General features: G+C 41.3%; 1 protein-coding gene across 1 annotated transcript in view; it reads left to right on the forward strand.

The window, feature by feature from the left end:
• sema3bl (sema domain, immunoglobulin domain (Ig), short basic domain, secreted, (semaphorin) 3bl) overlaps positions 1-12,500 on the forward strand; it is a 37,581-nt gene that overhangs the window by 11,653 nt on the left and 13,428 nt on the right. The window contains exons 2-3 of the mRNA XM_030783414.1: positions 2,752-2,915; positions 9,880-9,942. Of these exons, the coding sequence (XP_030639274.1) occupies positions 2,752-2,915; positions 9,880-9,942 (227 nt within the window). The remainder of the gene's footprint in view (positions 1-2,751; positions 2,916-9,879; positions 9,943-12,500) is intronic.

The following is a 12,500-nucleotide window of genomic DNA, read 5'->3' on the forward strand; positions in this document are numbered from 1 at the left end:
TCCCATGTTGTGTGTGTGTGTGTGCGTGTGCGTGTGCATGTGCGTGTGCGTGTGCGTCTGTGTGTGTGTGCGCACATGCATACATGTATGTGTGTATGTGGGTGTATGCATATGTGTCTTTGCTTATGCTCACGTATGTATATGTGTGATTTTGTGTGTGTGTGTGTGTGTATGTGTGTATTTTGGTCTGTCAGATGAATCTGAAATCCTGTTGGTGAGAGACACTTACACAGATTCACAAATCAAAATAACAAATCTAACAACATGAGAAACCAGATCGTAAACCAGCGCCTGGAAACTGAAGTGATAAAACTGAAGGGTTTTTGTTTTAAACCGGTTTTACACTGAACTCATTGTGATCCTAACCATGTCTGTTCAAGACACTTTAATAAGATAATAAAGAGTCAGAAAATAATAACTTGTCCTGTTGTTGAGAATCAAATGCAAATGAATTCCGTAATAAAAAAGTGTATACAGATCTGTTTGCGGGAGATTGTGTGCATGTGCGTGCAAGTACGTTTGCCTCTCCCAATTGAATATCCCTTTTTCTGTAGCATTTCGCTGCCAGACCCAGTAAAAACAGATTCAGAATAAATCCAACCTCTTTGTTAATGCTTCAAAAGACGGGCAGTGTTTTTACAAGACAGCTTTTACACTTGGCCTGTTGGTTTGGCTCCCGCAAAACCAGTTATTTCAGCGAGACCCAATTAAACTTGGGTTTAGACGCGTGCCACCTCAGCTTACTGCTTAGCTCTGTTCTGTTTCTCCATTTCTTCCTCTTTTACTATCCTTTCTTTAATCCCAATTATGGATTATATGAGGGGAAAAACATGGAAAATGGATAAAGCTCCTCTGCAGTTCTTGCCACACATAATCAGAGTTAAGAGAGAAACTGGAGAGGGTCCTCTGAGTTTAATTATTATGGGTGTGTGTGTGTGTGTGTGTGTGTGTGTGTGTGTGTGTTTGTGTGTGTGTGTGAGAGAGAAAGAGAGTTTGTGACTGCTTGCATGAAAACTATAAGAGCCATTGATAGATAGATAGATAGATAGATAGATAGATAGATAGATAGATAGATAGATAGATAGATAGATAGATAGACGGGAATAAGAAAAAGAATAAAAATGAGAATAAGAATAAGAATAAGAACAGGAAAGATATATATGTATATAGAGGGGCAAAACAGTCAGAGTTGATTTGTGTTAATGGTGCTATCTGCAGTCTGTGGACGGGTGACTGGTTGAATGGCAGTTCTCTGATTCTGACGTTGTTCACTGCATAACTGTGGAGGTAGAGAGATAAGACATGAAAGGGAGGGGAGAGGTGTAAACAGAGGGATTGAGTGAGAGGAATGAGAGTGTGTGACTGTGTAGAGCAGGGGGATAATGTTTGAAATAGAGAGTGTGACAGAACGGAAGGATGTTGGAGGTGTAATTTTGACAATGGTTAAAATAAACCAGGAACACAGATGAGTTTAACAAGCTCCCTTAGTCCCCGAGGACATCAAAGACAGCTTCCTCCTTCCCTCTCTCATTCTCTCTCTCTCTCTCTCTCTCTCTCTCTCTCTCTCCTTCTGCCGTCTCTCACTCATTATTAGTCTTCTGCACCTTGTTTGCTCACTGACTCTTTCTGACACACACAAGCACTCACAGAGAGAGAGAGAAAGAGAGAGAGACAGAGAGAGAGAGACAGAGAGAGAAAGAGAGAGAAAGAGAAAGAGAGAGAGAGAGAGAGAGAGAGAGAGAGAGAGAGAGAGAGAGAGAGAGAGAAAAACGCTGTTATTTTTATTCTCATGGTTTCAAAAAGAGAAATGCATTCCTTGTTCAGGCAGGATATTTTGTATAAGCAACTCAACCTGGCAAGACTTCCATTAGATTCTCTCTCCCTCTCTCTCTCTCTCTCTCTTTCTCTTTCAGACACACTCACATGCACGCACACGCACATGCACACACACACACACACACACACTCCTTGACCTTCAAACTCACCCATCTTCCCAGGGACATCTCCACATCTCTGTAATCCTAAACTCACTGTGAGGTTGGAGGTCAGATGCTGTTTTCCAATTCCTCCTCTACTGTCTGGTCTATCCTGCTGTGCTTAGTCAGTGTAGCATGCACTGTGTGGTCCTGTGGTCGGCTTGGAGAGAGAGAGAGAGACAGAGACAGAGAGAGAGAGAGAGAGAGAGAGAGAGAAGTAAAGAAACTGCCCAAGAGTCTCTCCAGAGTCCAGAGAAGAGGATGTGAGGGCAGACTCTTGTGAATGTGGACATGTTTTTGAATTTCCTAAAGTATTTTTTACATGATTTTCACTTCTTTGTCATTAGGAAAGCAACCGAAACTGTCAATCATCTCTCTGCTTTTGCCGAGCTGAGAACGAACTATAGATATGATTGCGCTGCTTTAGACTTAACGTATCATTTAAAAAATAAATATTTTAACTGTTCAGTAGGACCAGCTGTGGAACCCATCAACGACTGCATCGTAAATATGGGCATGTCTGACAGACTGAACAAATTTTCTGATAAGCGTTAACATACTATATTGTGCAACATATTGTGCAATGGGGAGTGGTATGGATAATTCAGTTCTTTACAGCTGCGTTTCAGTTTGTTCTCAGACACCCCACCCGTCTCCATCAAGTCTCCCCGACACAAAACCCATCTGAAATGAACATTTTTTTTTCAGCAAACTGCTGACTTGTGTACGTTCGACTCATCCTCTCTCTCTCTCTCTCTCTCTCTCTCTCTCTCAGACCTGGTGGCCACTAACCGTACCTCCATCTTCAGTGGTCTGCGTGGTGGAGAGCTGCAGCTCAGTGCTGTCTTTCTGGATGAATATCATGACCGACTCTTCCTGGGAGGGAAGGATGTGCTGTACTCCCTCAGACTGGACCACACACACTCCGACGCTAAAGAGGTAAGATACACACACAAGCAGTCACACACGCACACGCAAGCACACACACACGCGCTCACGCACACACACACACACACACACACACACACACACACACACACACACACACAGGCACACACACAGGCACACACACTTGCATGCACGTGTTCATACACATGCACACACATAACCTTTCAGACAAACAGAAAAATCAGCAGTCACACGCAGAAACAGAGTTCCAAACTAAGCACATGTAAACGAAACAATAAGGGTGAATTTTCTCAAAAGCAGCTGACTGCATGGTGCTACAGAAATCACACACACGCACACACACACACACATACATATTCAATTCCTGTGTGTTCAGAGACGTCTCCTTGATGTATCTGGGATTGATCTAACCAGCGCTGACTTATTCTCCAAGTCACGTCAACATCAAAACCAGTTCTCTTCCTTGCTTATGTCAGAGTAGGTCCTTTCCTACTGTGATCCAAAGGAAAGGAGAAATTTCCCAGGTTAAAGCAGAAAACCCATATCCCCACTGTGAGCAATAGGAGTCTATTGCTCAGACTGTGTAGGTGTATGTATGTGTGTGTGTGTAAATGTACGTATGTGTGTATGTAAATGTGTGTGTGTATGTGAATGTGTGTGTGTATGTGAATGTGTGTGTGTGTGTGAATATGTGTGTAAAATAAACTGCTTTCCTGCCTGCAGTAGTCTCTGTGGAGTCTCCCTTATCGCTCTGGGTCTCAGAGAGTCTGAGAGTCAAATCCCACTCTCTGAGCCCCTACAGTGTGTCAGAGCCCTGCATCTTAACACCTGATAAAGGAGATGGAAATAGAGAGAGAAGAATGAAAGGAGAATGCCAGTCCTTTTCCACATAATTTTACAGGGCACTAAATTATACGTTCGGCTTTTTAAAACTACAGAAAGCCCAGGTCATCTCCAAATTACCTCTCTGTTTATCCCATTAGAGTGAGAGAAAGAGACGGGGTGGGGAAGAGAGAGAGAGAGAGAGAGAGAGAGAGAAATGGTGAGGGGGAGAAACATCTATAAAACATACATTTTATAGATGTTTGTCCAGATTTCTGTGTTATGACGTTTCACACACACACACACACACACACACACACACACACACACACACACACACACACACACACACACACACACAGGTATACCCAAAGTCTCTTTTAACCTGGATCCGTCTCAGTTTTGTCATTTGCATGACTGGGAGTTAAGTGAAAATCACCAGGGCAAAAGCACAACAAACAGACTTTACCAGCTGATGGAGCAGTAAACTGACTTCATGTCTGTCTACATTTTAATTGGGCTAAATTTAATAGCCAGATAATGGCCTTGGCTAATAATACAGATATTTTGTATGCATGCGTTCGGTGTGTGTGTGTGATAGTTTTATTGCTGTTTTTGGTGGTTTGTTGATGATAAGTCAGTAAATTCACCGTTTTATTTCACTTTGTCTCTATGGGCTAAACCCAGACCACTGGTGAAATGACTTTATTTTTGGTTTCATTGTTGAGTGTGATCCGGTCTGATCTGGATCTGGTTATATAGAGGGATCAGAGGATCTGTGTGTGTGTGTGTGTATGTGTGTGTGTGTGTGTATGTGTGTTTGTGCACCCAGGCACCATATATGTCAGCATACATGTGGGCTTGAGTGAGACATGCAATATCAAAACATCATCACACATCCCACGATGTCCATCGCTGGAGATTCGGCCAGTGTGCGAGTGGGGAAAAAAAAAGGAAGAGGACGTACAGTATGTTACCATAGTGACAAATGTGTGGGCGCTCCCGTCGCCTCGGAGACTGCGATCCTTAATCAGAACATCGATCCTGCTTACCAAATAGAGAAGTTTACATGTTTTCATCTTTAGCATAAATGAATTAGAAATGATGACATTAGTGTCAGTTATTCTAATCAGTTACTGACATCATCAGTTCCTCTTCATGGTGCTGCTGTAGAGCACGATGGGCCGAAATTCAGATGAAATTTCCTTTGGATGACAAGAGAGGTTTTTTGTGTCAGTCAAATTCAGATGAACTTTCCATTCGGTGACATGAGAGGTTCTTGTGTTAGTCAAATTTAGATCAACTTTCCATTCGGTGACATTAAAAGTACTTTGTGCCAGTCAAATTCTCAGAAGAGAGATGTGGGAATTGTAAAAAAAAAAAACAAACAAAAAAAAAGCAGCAATGAGAATCCTGACCCTTGTTTGAACTGATCTGAAATCTGAGTTTTGTGGTGTCAAATTTAATCTTTTCCATGAGAACAGGATTTGGAGGAAAACAGCGGTGACACATTTCTGTTTTAGCCAGAGGACACAATTCCCTCGTTTAATTACACTTCCCTCCCTGATAGCCGTAGCTCCTCTTCTGGGACATTTAGAGCAGAAATTCGACTGTTTTAGACTAAATATGAATTCAAGTTTACTTTACTGCTCTCATTTTTGAGAAAGGTTGACTCCTGCCAAGCAATGATGACTAAAAGGAAATGCCTCAAGCAAAGGAAGGATGCTGGGAAATGTAGTTGATTAAAGCTTCCTGGGCAAGACAATGTAAATCTGTGAGAGAGGGTAGAGTTGAAAAATAGACTGAGTGATTCACTGATGAGTAAAACACATGGATGAATTATGTTTTGAGTTCTGATGGTCTCTGAGAGTCTGGACAGATGACATCAGGCCTTGAGACTTTTAGCATCTCGTTCTCCATGGAGCTGAGGAAGTCTGATTAGATAATGTACGTGTTTTCTCAATTGTTTGAATATATAGCTCAGAGCAACATTCATATTTTCAAAACAGTTAAAGTATTGTTTTTAATAGAAATGTATCTGCCAAAACATCCGTTTTGTTCAGCAAAAAAGAAAGTATAAAAGAAAAAATACACATATCACCACAAAACCAGACAAATTCACCAAAACACTAGCATTAGTCTTTTTATGATATTTTGTCTATTGCAGAACACTCTCTATTGCAGAAGACTCTCCACTCCTCAAAGAAAAACACATTTCAGAAAACCAAACAATAACAATAGAGATGTTTTTCCTCAAATCGGTGGTCTCAGTGTTTCATCACTGACACTGTGCAACATATCCTTGCGTAAATGTATTGGCAACAGTCTTTTTTAACAGAATTTCAAAAATACCTCAAAATGACAACACTTCAGTTCAAAAGTATACAACTCTAATGTGTTTTATATAAACTTATAGTCGTTTGCTGGCAGCACCAATCTTAACTGCACGTCAATTACAGACTGTTTACAGTAATGTACTGGTTAAAAAGTTACCGGCCATTTGTCACTTTAATACTTATACCATAATCAGATTACTATAATTTTACATTTCATTACGTGTTGTAATGTAAATTTCAAAGTAATTAAATTGACTGTACAGAATTTTCTGTAGGCTACATTCATTCCAAAGTATCGGAAAACCTTCACATCTTCCACAAGCTCTTGTTGTCAAAGAGACACCGATTCCCCAGTTCTGTCACCAACTTGGCTGTGAATGAAGGAGAAGTGAGGGGTACTGTTTTCAGTCTGGGTCGTCTATTCTTAGCTCTGTTTGGCGTGTGCTCTTGTCCTCGTCACGCTGGGAGCCTTTCACAGGAAGTTCATTTGTCATCCCGTTGTGGAACCGTTGCGTTGCGTTCGCTCTGGCGCGCGGGCTGGATTTTTCCAGTGTTCCTGCTGAAAACGCACACTTCCACAAAACCGGAAAGATGTACTGTTGTATGATTTGTGATGTTAGATTTTTTTTTTTCAGTTAACTAGCCATGCCTGTGTCATACACACATGGATCCAAACTTGCTTTTGTTAAAATGTGAACCTCTTTTATCGTTCAAATAATCTTTTTTTTTTTTTTTTAACAATAATATAGATGGTTCCAAGTGATTAGCCTGGACAGCAAATGGCAGGTTTGTTTGGAGTTCGGCTATTTGGGTTGGGGAGAGCAGGGAAGCAAATGGAGTGTTGCTATGCTCTAGAGTTACTTTTTTTTTTAAATAACGTTCAGCATGAAAAGGCTTAATGTTATTTGAACGTTCAGCTGAGGCCGTCATTTCTGTCGTGAATGAAACTAAATTGCTCCAATCTCTCAGTCACCTAAAACCACAAGTCCTTCTACAATAACCACAAATAGTTAGCTAATTGACAAGCCATATGTAACTCTGTGATAACTCACATAAAAGAACAAAAGTAGCTAACATGCATACACTCCATCAAAATCGCTTCTTCAGAGCCCAAACTTACTATCCAAACAGTGCTTTTGCTTTTAGATCACGGAACAGGTCACATGACATCTTATATAGGCCTATGGCTGAAGTATGTACCGCTTCACTAAACAGTTTCGATGTTCATTATTGAATAGTTCGTGTCACAGCCTGCAGGGCTCCGAACACAGACTCAACACCAGACTCAACACACTGGACAAACCCCCTGTGCCGCTGTAGTCTATTGGAGGTACAGGCTTCACAACTCTTAGGATACAGATTCTTGAATGATTTTGGGTCTGAGTAGAAATCATTTATAAGCAGACAAAATCCACTTTCTAAGTGGTGTGACCTCCTTAGAGACTCTACAGCATCGTAAGAAAGTCAGCGACCTTTTGGGAATTTTGCTCTACCAATTGCGCCCCAAGAAACAGGCAGCAACCCAACACAGAGTCAGCCTAGAGAACTCACTAGAATGTCTCTTTGCTGGCTATGCTATCATTTACTGTTTCATACAACACTTAATTCTTTCATACCAGCCTCATTGAAACCATTCTTCTGTGTGTTAGTAGAGGGACTGATAGACATCCAGGACAACATTCGGATAGGCCTCACCTGTAATGGAAGGTCACAGAATGGCATCTGATTCTCTCTCTGTCTATTAATGTGAACATTTCATAAATCCACTTGTTCCTGCACCTGACCCTAGATGTGACTGTTGCTGGAAAAAGAACAACTGCAGTTATTTTTACGTTATCAGTGATTCTGTCCAGCTTCACAATGGCAGTCCCTCCCACCCCAAAAAACCTAGAAAATATTTGTAGAATGGGAGGCCTTGACAACAGAAATATATTTGGAGCCAAGGTCGTATCGGGAACTTGAGTCTGTTCTTTCTGACTGTTTTGATTGTGCTGCTGGTGGTGGCTTTACTCTGTGCAGTGACCAAGAGTTTAAATGGGTTTTTGCATGTCTATCATTTTGCCTCTAAACAGATCCACACTCTGAAGTTTTAGCTTTCTGCTGAAATTTTCTATTGCCATCTAAAGCTATTAAAATGATTTGGATTGATATTAGTTAATACTGGATTGCATTTTTATAGAGCACTTGACTTTACTGGAATCTGTATGGAGTCTGTATGAACTTTTCGTAACAATTTTGTATAACATAAAAACATGAACTGATTTCTTGGCGTTCATTCTGCAGACACATGACATTTTGAAAAGTATTTTCCATGTGATATATTTAACGTTGTCTTTTAAATCAAAACAGGATTTTCTTTAAATCTTAGTGGTTCTGTGCTTTACAGCGCACTACAAAGAACATCTGAGCTCATTATTGAATATTTTTAAAACTATAAACTGTTGATCATACTCATACTCATATGTCTATGTAATTATGTGTAGCAGTGTTGAAATTATTACTGTTTGTGTTGAACTGCATGTCCACTCATAACCATCTGAAATGTGTTGCAGTATAAGATGGCTGCATTCAGAGAACCGGGCTGGCAATTATTTTTATTTTGAATTTTTAAAAATTCTGAATGTAAAAGGTTTAACTTACTGTCATCATGTTAGTAAGTCTGGTGCTGTACTGCAACCACTGTTTATGTACCAAAGATTCAGCAATTTGGAGAGTAATTGTTATCTTACGTGACTGACACTCGCTTCAACTGATACCATCAACACAATCAACTTTTGTACGTAGGGTAGAGAATTGTATGTAGAGTTTTGAAAAAAAAGAAGGGGTTATTGTGATGGATGCTTTTGCAGATAATTTTATCCGCTTATTTCAAATGTTTGGATTTGGTGTTAGAATAGCTATATTTATGTATGTGAGAAAAGGAATTGCTGGTTTTATCAGTTAGATTTTTGGCTGATAATTGTGACCCTAGTTTGACTGATCTGGTACAAGCAATCAAGGAAAAAATGTAATCCATAATCTAGCAGAGTGACTGAGGTTTGGATTCAACCCACACATTAAAACACACTTTATGCTTGATTCTTACTGAATATTCTCCAAGAATTTCACTTTTTCTGAGAAGTTGAGAATTTCACTTGACTTCTCTTTGCATTAGTAAGACACATAGTTGGCACTTTGTGAGCTGGTCAAAACAAGAAAATGAGAAGGAACGTTACAGAGGTCCTGAATGCGTCAGCGTATACTGGAAACATTAATTCTATTGATCTCATGATTGAAGAAAATTATTCACTCCTGCATAAAAGGCATATATGCACGTATACACACGCATCCAGCTAAACTATTTCGCGATGGTAAGTAGTAAGCTAACATCTGGCAGGGAGTGAGGTGGTGTTTTATTTTGTTTATATCTGTCCCTACGATAGTGACACACACACACTCACAGGCAGAGTCTATATAAAGGAGTCATTGTTTTACAGAATATGTCGGAGCCAGTAACACATACGCGACTCACTCTTAAGTTCCGCTGCCAGGACAGAGTAGGGACATGCATTGACGTAAATCTGGCTTTACTATTTTAATAAAACACAAAAAAATCAAATTCCCAACAGCCATTACACACACACAGTATATATATATGTGGGCATGGTCTCATATACACACACGCACAAGGATCACCCAGTTTAATTAGCCGCTAATTGGTCTGGCAGAAGTGTAATTAGTTTTCATGAGGAAGTAAATTTGACTTTATGTGAGTTATTGAGTGTTATACAATGTGTATATGTGTTCATGGTGAACCAGTAAAAAAAAATTCTTTCTTTCTCTCTTGTTCTGCACAGATCTACTGGCCTCCACTGCCTGGAAACAGAGATGACTGTATTCAGAAAGGGAAAGACCCCGAGGTGAGCTATAGCCCCTATAAAATACCAATTTCCCTCTGCTGTACCTGTCTTCCAGAACTCTCTAGAACTCTACGGAACCACCTGACACCTCCAGGAATAGTTGTACTAGTGGTAATCATGTCTAGTTGGGAGTGACATGATGATTACAAAGCGCAGATCAGAGACAAATACTAATACTGTACTTCCAACAGGAGAAATACCAAGTCATACACACAAATGTCCCAGCGGTCCTATTCTTCATTATGATAACTCTTCTGAAATACGGTGGTGTTTTCCACATCTGAGACGAGGGGCTTTGTGGCGTTCTCCATGTGTGAGTGCGTCTTAGTGTGCACGCGCATGTGTGTGGGGCTCGGGATACTCGTAAACCTTTGTAATGATTCTGTCTGCCCAGTCCATAGATTATTTCCCTCCAACATAGTTTTTGTGTGTGTGTAAAAACTCTTCACTCCTGACTTTAATCATTTTTGTCCCTGAGTCGCACTAACGACGGAAAGTCACTTCTCAGGCATCTGCTAGCGTTTAGCGTAGGGCCTGCTCGTAAAGCAGGGGCCTGACAGGTCTCCGTGGATACAGGGTACCGGTGACCATGACGACGGCGGCGTTTGAAGTGGCAGGTGAGGGAGGATATTGGATATGGGCGGCTATTAAGCTCTGGCCCTGTCCGTCGTGCAGAAATATCACGCCGCTGGCAGGATGCACACACTGCGTGCCTACGTGTGTGTGTGCGTGTGTGTGGGTGTGTGTGTGTGTGTGTGTGTGTGTGTGAGATGGAGAGAGAGAGAGAGAGCAACAAGGCTCTTAAATTTGTCTCTGTAATTGGAGATGCCCTGAACTCAGAGAGGAGGTCTAGCGTGCGCTGAGCCGTTGTGTCTACTGCCTGTCCCATATCACACACACACACACACACACACACACGCGCGCACACACACGCGCGCGTGCGCGCACACACACACACACACACACGTACACACACGTACACACACACACACACGCGCGCACACACACACACACATACACACACACTTTTATATGCCTGTTTGGTGAGCAAAAAGGTCCCAGACAAGTAAATTTTTGAATCTCTGGAGTTCAACACCTATCTGGAATCAAGTAAATCTTCCTCTCAAGTAAATCTTCAATCTGTCTTCGATGACCTTGTGTGTGTGTGTGTGTGCCTGACACACACACAGACTCACACATACTCACACACACACACACACACACACACACACACACACACACACACACACACACACACACACACACACAGGAGAGAGTGCTGGAGATTAGAGTGTAGATGTAAAAACAATACTTGTCTAATCCTTTGGAACTGTGCGTGCAGAGCTATCTGTGCAGTCTGAGCAATGAGAACATAAAACATGTATCAACAGAAAACTTCAGTCGCACTCTGCGTGCACGTGCGTGTGTGTGTGTGTGTGTGCAGACCAATCTGTGCAATCTGAGCAATGAGAACATAAAACATATATCAAAAGAAAACTTCTGACCCACTGCATGTGTATGTGTGTGTGTGTGTGCGCGTGTGTGCGTGTGTGTTCCTCTTCGATGAATGAAATTTCCCACTGCTGTTGAAAGTACTGATTACCAAACTGTGATGGCCCATTTGAAATGGATTCTGCTCTCTCTCTCTCTCTCTCTCTCTCTCTCTCCCACTTACACACACACACATACATTTCAGTAAATTGATACAGTGGTGAGTAATCACTCTATCCCTGCCAGTCTGGGCAGCGTCAGGAGCTGTGGTTTCTCTCTCGTAGATTGTCTGTATCTCGTTGGACCATTATCCTTATGGGTAAAATAACTTGTTTTTTTTTTAGTTTCAAACTGATTAAGTAATTATGTGATATATTTTGCCTCTAAGGTACCTTAAGATCTCTTATTGTTTCACAAGTCAACGTAGCAGTTTAATCTTGAATCACACGCAAACACACACACCGCAGACACACCTACATCCCTCCTGAACACACACACACACACACACACACACACAGAGAGAGAGAGAGAGAGAGAGAATTTGATAGTTATTACCAGTGTTCTAGAAACATGGTTGGTATAACATATTAAGTATTGGCAAAGTCTCAACGTATCATACGACTCATAAGGCCATTTCAAAGACATCCGCCCTTTAGACATGACTAATTCTGACCAGATCTTTCCTGATAGTACATGTTACTCTAAAAGCACAATATTACGCCCAAACATTACACCTCAGGAAAATACCACAATAATCTTACTCCACCTACATCCCCCCGTACATACACGCATGCACACACTCAAACACACACACACACACACACACACACACACACACACACACACACACACACACACACGTGCACACACTCAAGAGTCTCACACATACTAGCAAACCACAACTAACATTTAAGTAGATGAGTTTGCCCTTTGCCAATGCACTGACACCCTGAATTAATTTCCAGCTCAACATCTACCAGTACCTATTGTAATCAGAGAGAACAGGAACCTCACCCAGCCTTTCCTCCTCTCTCTCTCTCTGTCTTTCTCTCTCTCTCTCTCTCTCT

The sequence above is a fragment of the Chanos chanos genome, chromosome 9 (genome assembly GCF_902362185.1).
Source record: "Chanos chanos chromosome 9, fChaCha1.1, whole genome shotgun sequence".
Lineage (NCBI taxonomy): Eukaryota > Metazoa > Chordata > Actinopteri > Gonorynchiformes > Chanidae > Chanos > Chanos chanos.